Consider the following 11,380-nt stretch of genomic DNA (forward strand, 5'->3'; position numbering starts at 1 on the left):
TCAGTCCTAAAACAGAGCAACAATGCAGATTTCACATTATTAGTCCCATAAAGCAGAAAGGGGGGAGGAAGCCACTGCCTACATTCAGAGGCATATATTGTGCAAAACAGCAAAAAAAATTATGAAGGTTATCCTTCCCTCAATAGTTGTAATTACAATAGATAACTTTATGTTTCTATAAGATATTCCCTAGTTGGCAAGGTACCCAACCTCAATTTTATATGTATTGTTTGTTTGAACTCAGGGTAGTTCAGATCCAGATAGAACATGCAGAGAGCCATGGTCACTGCGAAAATAGTTGCCCGATAGGGACCCTGGCTTCAACACTTTGTGCTGCCCCATCCGCACAAACTAATAATAGCGATCTTTAACCAGATCTGCAGTATCCCTCCTTACTCTACTTAGGTCTGACCAATAAGACCCAACAGGCAGCTGGTTCAAGATATTCCTTACCTGGGATGACCAACCATTCCTACTAGAGCCACCTTCTGATGCTGCATCTTCCAGGAATCTTAAAGGTAGTGTTACTCTTTAATTTCTCATTAGTCTGTCCCAATACCACACCGGCCTAAGGACTGCTGTCTAAGTAATTGTGGTAAAACTGAGTACAGTGAAAAGGGCTAACAAAGGATTGCCCAGCCCAAACCTCAGCAAGGCTCTCAAAACGTTGTTCTCTGCCACTTGTAATGAATGGAGGTTCACTTATCCCCAAAGGTCAGCCCCATAGAGGGCTGCAGCTGATGCCTTTTGCCTTTCAATCTGCAGTATAATACTATCTGCCTTATGTTTGAATTTCAGAATCTCCCCATCCGTTTGTCTCAAGACTGTAGTTGCTTTCTGATTATGACACTTCCATTGCAATTTCACGGCGAACCGAATCCACAAATAATCATACTGCTTGACAGTCTCAATAGGAATACCGTCTATTGTGAGCTTCACCTTAAAATTGAGGGAAGGTCTCAGTGCCATACTCTTGGTTTTTTATATACATTAATAGTCAGTGATTTCATTTCACAATAGTCTGCAAAATGCTTAAACAGCTTATGGGCTGCATTTTTTGTTTGCGCCTATAAAACGGCATTGTCAGGGAACAGTAATATCAGAACCATTCTTCTCGCTATAATAGCCATATCCAGGCGTTCCTCCAATCAATAACCCACTGCTTCATTCAGAAAGGGGCTAAATAATAGAGGCACCAGCACGCAACCATGTCGAACATCCGTCTCTACTTTGAAGGTTTCAGCACACTCACCTCTCTGCTCGAACCTGACTCTAGTGGTATTGTCAGAATGAAGAACCATTATAGACTGTACCAGAGTGGTATAAACCCCTTGGCCCACTAGAGAACTTCCCGGTCGATTATGTCAAAAGCTGCTTTCAGATCCACGAGTATAAGATACAATGAAGATATCCTTTAGATTGAGTAGTTATGTGCAATCAAATAAAGTTGTATTGCTTGATCAATTGTACCTACTTGTGGTCTGAAACCAGCTTGAAATTCCATCATGATATTGTGACTATCCACCCGACCCTACAACTGATTTAGCAGGATACTACCACAGATTTTCCCTGTCTTTTTCAAGAGGGAAATTGTATGATAACTGGAAAGGCAGTCACGATCGCCCTTCTTCAATATCTGTAAAAGAATAAATGAGTGCCAAAAAGGTGGGATCATATTCAGTGCTAGGGCCGGGTGTTAGACCTGTCAGCCTTAGGGTGGTCACCTCTAACTTTTTGCCTGCGTCCCTCCACTTTTGAGATACTGTTTTTGCTGGTTTTTAGACTCTGAGCACTTTACCACTGCTAACCAGTGCTAAAGTGCATATCCTCTCTCTCTTTAAACATGGTAACATTGGATCACACCCAATTGGGCTACTAGATTCACTTATAAGTCTCTAGTAGAGTGCACAATATGTGCCTGTAGATTAATAGCTACTAGTGGGCCTGCAGCACTGATTGTGCCAACCACTTCAGTAGCCCCTTAACCTTGCCTCAGGCCTGCCATTGCAAGGCCTGTGTGTGCACTTTCACTGCCAATTCGACTTGGCATTTAAAAGTACTTGCCAAGCCTAATACTCCCCTTTTTCTACATATGTCATCCCTAAGGTGTGCCCTAGGTAACCCCTAGAGCAGGGTGCTGTGTAGGCAAAAGGCAGGACATGTACCTGTGCAGTTTGCATGTCCTGGTAGTGTAAAACTCCTAAATTTGTTTTTACACTGCTGTGAGGCCTGCTCCCTTCATAGGCTAACCTTGGGGCTGCCCTCATACATTGTTTGAGTGGTAGCTGCTGATCTGAAAGGAGTAGGACGGTCATATTTAGTTTGGCCAGAATGGTGATATAAAATCCTACTGACTGGTGAAGTTGGATTTAATATTACTATTTTAGAAATGCCACTTTTAGAAAGTGAGCATTTTTCTGCACTTAAATCTTTCTGTGCCTTACAATACACGTCTGGCTGGGTTTAGTTGAACAGCTCCTTGTGCATTCACTCAGACACACCCCAAACACAGGAAACTCAGCCTCACTTGAAAACATCTGCATTTTGAATGGGTCTTCCTAGGCTGGGAGGCTGGAGGGCCTGCTCTCACACAAAGGACTGCCACACTCCCTACTGGGACCCTGGCAGACAGGATTGAACTGAAGGGGGACCTGGTGCATTTCTAAGCCACTCTTTGAAGTCTCCCCCAATTCAAAGGCACATTTGGGTAGATAAACAGGGCCTCTACCCCTTCCAACTCAGACACTTCCTGGAGAAGAAAACTGGAACCAGAACCTGCATCTTGCTAAGAAGAACTGCCTGGCTGCCCAAAGGACTCACCTGACTGCTTTCTGTGAAGGACTGCTGCCTTGCTGTTGGCCTGCTGTCTTGCTGCTCTCTGGCTGTGGTGAAGAAGTGCTCTCCAAGGGTTTGGATAGAGCTTGCCTCATGTTCCCTGAAGTCTCAGGACCAAAAAGACATCTCTCTTGCAACTGGACTCCTTGTGCGGTGAAAAGTTGACGCACAGCTTGCTAAAACTGGCGCACAGCCTGCCCCGTGGTGAGAGATTCATTGTACGCCGAACCGGAACAATGCAGCGCAACTTCGCAAGGAGAAGATCAGTGGGGCACCTGCGTTGCGACCGGAACTTCGACGCACGGCCCACCGGATCGACGCACAGGTGACCTGGGATGACTCAGCCCGACTTCCAGAGGGGAAATAGATGCAGCACCTGCCGTGCGGGAGAAAATTCCACGCAATGCCCACCAGATCAATGCAGAGCTTGTGACTGTGCTCTGCAAACCCAGGATTCCACGCACAGATCCCAGGGCGTCTGAAAAGCCCGCAACCCAAAGAGGATCCACGACCGAGCATCGGAAATCGACGCACATCTGTCCCTGCATGGAAACTAAATGACACATCCCTGTGTGGGGCCCGAGAAATCGACGCACACCCCTTTGTTTCCACGCTTCTCCTCCTCTGCGGCCCTTTGCAGAGATTTTTGTACGCAAACCAGGTACTTTGTGCTTGAAAGAGGCATTGTTTGCTTTAAAAAGACTTAAGACACTTTATATCACTTTTCAGTGATATCTCTACAAGTTACTTATTGCATCTTTGATCGTGTTGACCTGCAAATATCCAGATAAATATTATATTTTTTCTAAACACTGTGTGGTGTGTTTTTGTGGTGCTATATGGTGTAATTGTATGATTTATTGCACACATACTTTACCCATTGCCTTCTAAGTTAAGCCTGACTGCTCAGTGCCAAGCTACCTGAGGGTGGGCACAGGATAATTTGGATTGTGTGTGACTTACCCTGACTAGATTAAGGGTCCTTGCTTGGACAGGGGGTAACCTGACTGCCAACCAAAGACCCCATTTCTAACAGGGCGTTTATGATATTCTTATGACAAGTGCTTTGGTGTAATAACGTGTTTTCCTGACTACTGCTTATGTTGCAGAGTACTGAGTAATCTGTGTGTTATATGTGACTAATGCTAGTTTGCAGAGTAATTATTATGTAACGTTCTGGCAACTGCTAAGGTAGCAGGATCGTACTGATATGTGATGTTTGGTCAAATAATTGCGTTTTGTACAATACAGTATATTTTCACATAACTCAGTGTTGTGTTTCCTTTGTGGCGAGGATAGTGCATTACGTGTGCTGTGTGTGTTGTGCAAATGCTTTACACACTGCCTCTGGGATAGGCCTGACTGCTCGTGCCAAGCTGCCAAGAGGGTGAGCAGGGGTTATCTTGGACGTGTAACTCCCTTGCCCTGACTAGAGTGGGTGGGTTCTGCCTGGCTGAGGTGCATACCCTAGCCAACCAGAAACCCCATTTCTAACAAGTACCTCATATGTGTCAATCAGGTGTAGGCCAAATTTGACCATGTGTTAAAGAGTGAGCACAACCACTTCAGCATTGCTTAACAGTGGTAAAGTGCATTGGTTAACAGTGGTAAAGTGCATAGTGTGCTTAAGCAAATAAAAACAAATGTCAGCTAATATGAGGGTAGTAGAGAAGATGTTTGGAAGAAGACCACTCTAAGGGTAACAGATCTAACAATATCCATATAATTAGTTTAGAGACCAACAGTTGTCTAGGCATGGTGTGGCCCGCATAGGGCCAGGGGTCCAGAATTCTGTCAGATTTTCAGGTATGTAAATATGGTTACTAAGATCTTTGAGGCATTGCTGAGTTGCTGTGCTACAAACTGCACAAATGTAAAGGATTTTTTTTTCCAATGAATATAGATAGAAATGACTGGTGCTGGCACCGACCATATAAATAGATGGTATTGAGGTTAAGGTTCATCTGCTTTTGTAGCTCTAACCCCACACAATATGATTGTTTACACTATGCTTTCCCGTAATTGTATGACCGCACAGGCTTGAATTTCTTTGCATAGTAGTATGATAATGACTTTCCAGTTCCTTAAGTGGCATGGTGTTTCCATCTTAGTGTTGGACGCTAGGAACCTACCATATGACACGTTTGGATGCTTTTGGTGATTCAACTCAAAAGCGTGGAGTGCAGTAAACATTCTCACATAACTCACGATACACAGAGGCAAACGAGCGAAAAGCGCAGCAGTATGCAGATCAATAGCTTCTGCTAGCCTGCACATTTACCAACGGTAAGCAAATCTAACAATCTAGTTCCACAAAGGAAAACAAATCACAAAAAAAGTGCAGCACAATGGAGGGTGAATGAGCTATACATTATTTTGTGTTTCCACACAAAGAGTTCCTTTGTATCGACTTCCTGTGCTGTTTTCACGGGTGAACGTATATAAGAGCTACATTGATTGCTTAGAGAGAGTACAGTAAATACATCGCCTGCCTAATGCAAGCCACCATGGGGAAGGTAAGGCTGATAATCTGCCTAACATATCGTTTTTTCAAACTGCAGTATTTTCATTCTCTCAGATAGTGTGCTGAGTGAAGGGCCTATTTCTCAAATTCAGGGTAAGAACAAACCAATGGTACCCAAAGAATATTGCCTTAAATTGAAACTTTGCCAACATTTGTTTGACTTGGAGAACTAAACTGCAAAGTGTTTGCCACATTTAGACGCTTTGAAACTTTGGTTTGATTAACTACTCGTTCGCATTTATGTATCTGATTCTCGTTTTTGTTATAGAGCATTTTGTTCATGTTGAAATAAATAGTGGGAGATAGACAGTTTATTCCCTAATCTTGAACTATCTTTCTTCAAACCCGAGACTATATACATATAAATAAAATAGGTGATGGGTAGGATGGAAAGTGTACACGCGAAGGGATTTAAAGAAGCAGCCTTTTTACACACAGATGTCAGGCATCCTCCTTTTGATTTTACTGAGAGGGAATCGGAAGCATCAACAAAAGGTGAACAAGGTGGGGTCTGAGGCTGTTTCAAGGGCATAGACAATCCCTTTTTTGTGAGGTCAATTAAATATTCAAGATTGTGGTTATTCATTTGCAATATATTTGCCATATCGGGCAGCTGGTTATTTATCTTCGTTACCGCACCCAATTCACTTTTAAGGCTATTTAGGTTGCTCCTTCTTTACCCATTACCAGTTTACTCTGAAATCGCATAGACTTATGTAGATTTATTCACGTGTCAATGTACCTTTTGTGAATAGACTCCTTTATATTTATTTTGTATGTATTAAAAATTACGAAAAGTTATGTATATTTTTTCATTTAGATGAATGTAATTATGTGTAAATCAAATTAAAGTTCTAATTATTTTTAATGGAAAAGCTTATTAAATATCTATCTTAAAATATGTATCTTTTATCTACAAATATTTTAAAAAGTTGTACATATATATATATATATATATATATATATATATATATATATATATATATATATATATATATATATATATGCAAAAAAGAATAGAGAACTCTGGGTATTGCAGGGTGTTCCTTACTAGAGCTGCTCTCCACCTAGACTTGGGAACTACCCAGAGTTCTCTATTCTTTTTTGCATAATTTATCTGTCACTCTAACCCTGAAAGGGATTTGTTTTGATATATATATATAGATATATATATATATAGAGAGAGAGATATATATCATAATTGTCCATTTGTACTGCTGGACTTACTTCAGGTCTGAGCCAGGTTACATGTACCGCTGATGTGGGTTCTTTTTGACTGAAACAACTTTAGACATGTAGTTTGTGAATAGCAATGGGCTTACTCTTTCGTGAGAGGGTGTCTGTCTCTCCCTAAAATAGTTCTTAGCCCTTTCTAAACCTCTCCTTACACCCATTTGTGAACTGCATTTTGTGAAGTGCGTAGTACTATAAAATGCAGTGTGTGAATAAAGCCCAAAGTGTAGAAATATATATCTTGCTAGTTGGTGTAAAAACTCAATGAGCTTCCTTACCCTTACACAATTCTTTTTTGTACTACAGATTATCTTCTATGAGGATCGAAACTTTCAGGGACGCTCTTATGAGTGCAGCACTGACTCGTCAGACCTTTCCTCCTACTTCAGCCGGTGCAACTCCATCCGTGTGGAAAGTGGACCATGGGTTCTATACGAGCGGCCCAATTTTATGGGCTATCAGTACATTCTAAGACGAGGAGAATACCCTGACTTCAAGCGGTGGATGGGTTACGACGACACCATTCGTTCCTGTCAAAATATTTTACCAGTAAGTTCTTCTGTAGTAAGTAGAGCTGGACTGGCCATATATCTCATTAGCCATTTACCCAGGGGGCTGGAGCCATTGAAGGGCAGTTTTTGAAGTCTCACTGCCCTGGGTGGAGCCGCTGTCACTCTCCACAGCTCCCCAAGATTAGAGAGAGAGAGAGAGAGAGAAAGAGAGAGAGAGATTAGGCAAAGAGAACAGAAGGGGAAAGAAATGGGGACAGAGAAGAGAAGAGAAAGAGAATGGTTGAATGGAAAAGAGATTTAGGCAGATAGAAGTGAGGAATGTTAGGGGGATGGTTTGAACATTTTACCAGGGCTGCTTTAGGTTCTTAGTCCAACATGGTAGTAATACAGAAAATTGATGTACATGTATGACAAATGACAACAGCTGTTTTTACATACATTTGTACTGTCACCTGAACAGTGTCTGTTGGGCAAAGAAAAAGACTTATGTCAGCCCACCTAAAAATGGGGCAAATGTACCCTAACTTAAATCATTAAAATAGTGGTGGCAGCTGTAGTCATCTACTTGGTACTTAGGCTGAAAAATAATGCATAATCTTATGAGCGTAATGATTATTCCACTGCCAAAACAATAGGCAAAACCCTCAACTTTCCAAACAGGTCACAGTGTAGTCACCACGCAGAGGCAAAAAGTAGGGTGGGGGACATACAAATTTCTAAATACATGGCCATTTCATTATGGCATTCAGTGGGCAGATGCAGATGGGGATGTGTCTATTTATGTCTAGTACCAACGTTGCTGTTTGTCTAGCAGATATTTAACCTCAGAAAAAAGTTGAGTTAGTGTATGGGCTGCATACAGCACAGTTTGGAAACATAGAGGGTTGTATTAGGTTTCTGGCAATGAATTGTTTAAAGCACATTTATCTCTGTTTTTCTATTACATCTGGTGCTGTTTTTGTTTGCCTCTGTTTGTTTACAAGCAGTGCTGTCCGTATTTCATGTTCTAACTTAGAGACATTCTGAGTAAACTATATACATTATAGACAGGGCATTCAAGAAAACCACTGTACACTGTGTGAAGGGAGTAGTGCAGTTCATGATTAGCGGTGGGCGGAACCCATGGAGCTTCACTCTGAGAAATGTTGTGGAGTTACATGAAAACTCCATAGAGTTCGGTGAACAGGCAGAAATTGACATGTTGTGCTGCTTGCGCTGATTTTTTAGCACCAGGAGCTTGTTGCTCATGGAAAAATCAGCACGAATGGCACCACACAGCAGAGGGCTCTGCTGCTTGAGTTGATTTTGATGCCACTTGAGTAGATTTTCTACTCGAATGCCAGCTTTCTCACTGTGAATGGCCTTGACTGCCCGCAACCATTCGCAGTGAGAACATCTTAGAGGGTGCCCTGCTAGCAGCCTAGGATCGCACTGCAGGAAGCAAATTCCTGCTCACACTCTCCAATCTACCATTGGCAAGCTATATGCCGGATAAGACTCCGCCATGTGGCGGTTGGTGGAATTTGGTGGGATTTCAGCATTAGAAGAATTATGCAGAGTGGAAAAACTTCCGTCAACTCTGCAGGAGCAGAATATTTTCGCCTACTCCCATTCATGATATGGCCTCAATATGTGACAATGTTCCACCTTTCCAAGTTGTACTGTCTAATGCACTAAGTTAGAGATCTTCCTAGTTACTGTTTATGCTGTACAAGGGCCAATTCGGTATGCACTTCAAACTGTCTGACATCATGATATCACCCCAGGACTAGATACACGAGTCTACTAATTCAAACATGAGAAATCTTTGCCAAACGTGTCCTACAGCAAAGTAAGAAGGAAAAAGACAATTCCCATAGTTTGGAAAAACAAGCATTTGCAAAGCCAGTAGGTCTGTTATTGGCCTTCATCCTTTTGGCAGTTCTTGTTTTGTTTTGTAATGGTTTTTACAAAACTTTATTGTTTGGGGCACTGCTGGTCTCTTATCAATCTAAACAAAAACATTGGCTGAAAGCAAAAATGTTGGTAAAACAAGTTAAAATGACATAAGAAGTAATATAAATACATTTCATTTTAACAGTAAATGTACGCTAGAATAATAACAAAAGTGAAATTGACCACATGAAACCTGACGGTGTTGTAGACAAGCGTAATGCATTTGCCAGTTCTGTTTCCAATATGTTCTTAAGATCCTTGTATTAATTTCTAATCAGTTTCTGTAATGTCAGTGACTGAATGTATTAACCTCAAGAGCAAGAACAAAAGTTCATTGTTCTTTCAAAGATTCTGGGGCACGGAGATGAGAAAGGACAGAGCAATGTAATAACTTAAGATATAGCAGATGGAAGACCGCATGGGCTCACCTTGTAATAATGTAAAACAAAGTCGATGTAACCAGTTTGAGGTGAAGTGAAAGAAAGATTTCAAAATCAAAGCTAAGGAGAAAAGAAAACCCCAATGAGAGAGCACTGAAAGAAAGTTTAATGTCAAGGCTAGTGTTGAAGAATAAACAGGGATTGCAAAGAGAATATAAATATTTCACACAACAGTGAAGGCGGTATTTGAGTGTAAAAAGGTTCGAAAAAAGTGCCAGACAATTTATAAAAGTTGAAGTCAAACTCTTACAAACTTTAGCATTTTCTTAATACTGAACGAGATGACAATATATTGGGTTAAGATATGTTTAGAAAATAAGGCATTATAGACAGTAGAAAGAAGAAAATGTAATGGCCGTTTAGGATGTTCATGCTTATCTGATTTTTCTCCTCTTGTGCCTAAAAATCAACTTCTCTGACCCATTCCGAATTGTTTCTGTCTTTGTTTTATTTTAAATTAATTAATGCAAAACCAATGATCCATAGTTAAGTTGCTGTTTCTCAGAAAACACAAACATGGGTTATGTCTTTGCCAAAATGCGTATTACAGCAATTATAACTAGCTGCTGGAGGTCAAACATGCACTCCCTGCCACATTTACACTGTTTCTTACTGTTTCATCTCACAGTATCGAGGCCCTTTCAGAATCAAGATCTATGAGAGAGAGGACTTCAGAGGGCAGATGGTGGAATTTACTGAGGATTGTCCTGATGTATATGAAGAATTCAAATACCATGACATCTGCTCCTGCAGTGTGCTTGAGGGATACTGGATCTTTTATGAACAACCAAACTTCAGGGGGCGGCAGTACTTCCTGAGACCCGGGGAGTACAGAAGATACTTTGACTGGGGATCCATGAGCAGCAGAATTGGCTCCCTTAGAAAAATGGAATTCCACTAAAGTTAATAACATTCAAATCAGTTTCTAAGAACATTTAATAAAATGTTTTAATTCAAAGCATTACTTCTTTTTTATTACTGATAACACTCCATAACTCTATGCCCAGACGCAACATTTGTAAACAGTCTTATGAGTTCATGAAACTATTTCAAATAGTTCTCAGCGACTTTAGAATATATTTCCATATTATTCACACATTCAATAAATCTCACCAATATTTCTGACCCTAGTTATGCTGAAATAAACCTGCTATTGTGCAGGGTGCTGTATACCATCTCACCAGTGTGTGTTTCCTGACCATTTAGTTTATGGATATGCCTCCTATTCTATTTTATTTTTGGCATTCAATTAATTCCTTTGGGCAGTTATGATACGAACAGGCAAGAATACATGCTCTGTAACAGTCTTCTCCAAGTAGTAGAACCAGCTACCTGTAAGTAGCTCTCCTGTGTGCAGCCGATGCTCTATAGTAGAGGCTTTTACCTGGTTGAATTAACACACGTACAACAAAATTAAAAAGTTTGCATTCAAGATGTTAAGTTCCGTACTTTCAAAAGGTATATGTGTTGTTTGGAGAAAAATGGTCGAATTTTCAAAATACTTGTAATGCTGAACTTAAGTGCAAGATCATGCACACTTGGGAGACTTATCACTTACATTATTAACCAGGTGTCAGTGTCATTGCAGCTATGGATTTTGATGTACTACCCATGAAGAGGCATTCTATATTGATACAGTAGTTTTGACATTACTGCTGGCAACCCTGCCTGATACATTGAGGTGTACACTGGTGGTAACCGTAGCCACTACTGTAGTCTTGTTTACTGAAGTCACTTTACAATAATAATATTAGTAGCTCATAATGATGAGGTTGGAGACCCCATATCTATAACATTGGTGTCCATTCCTGCTTCCATACTACTAAGAATGTGCAGTTCTGTTCTAGACACATCATGTTCATGAACACCTATATTGGCAGAGAGGCACACATACACTCAAG

The 11,380-nt window shown here is 40.9% G+C and overlaps 1 protein-coding gene across 1 annotated transcript; it reads left to right on the forward strand.

Moving 5' to 3' along the window:
* Positions 1-5,307: 5,307 nt before the first annotated feature.
* On the forward strand, positions 5,308-10,437 carry LOC138283463 (gamma-crystallin M2-like). The gene is made up of 3 exons (XM_069221419.1): positions 5,308-5,351; positions 6,899-7,141; positions 10,108-10,437. The coding sequence occupies exons 1-3, from the start codon at positions 5,331-5,333 to the stop codon at positions 10,378-10,380; spliced, it is 537 nt and encodes a 178-aa protein (XP_069077520.1). The 5' UTR covers positions 5,308-5,330; the 3' UTR covers positions 10,381-10,437.
* Positions 10,438-11,380: the final 943 nt, after the last annotated feature.

Source organism: Pleurodeles waltl, chromosome 3_1 (genome assembly GCF_031143425.1).
Source record: "Pleurodeles waltl isolate 20211129_DDA chromosome 3_1, aPleWal1.hap1.20221129, whole genome shotgun sequence".
Taxonomy (NCBI): Eukaryota; Metazoa; Chordata; class Amphibia; order Caudata; family Salamandridae; genus Pleurodeles; species Pleurodeles waltl.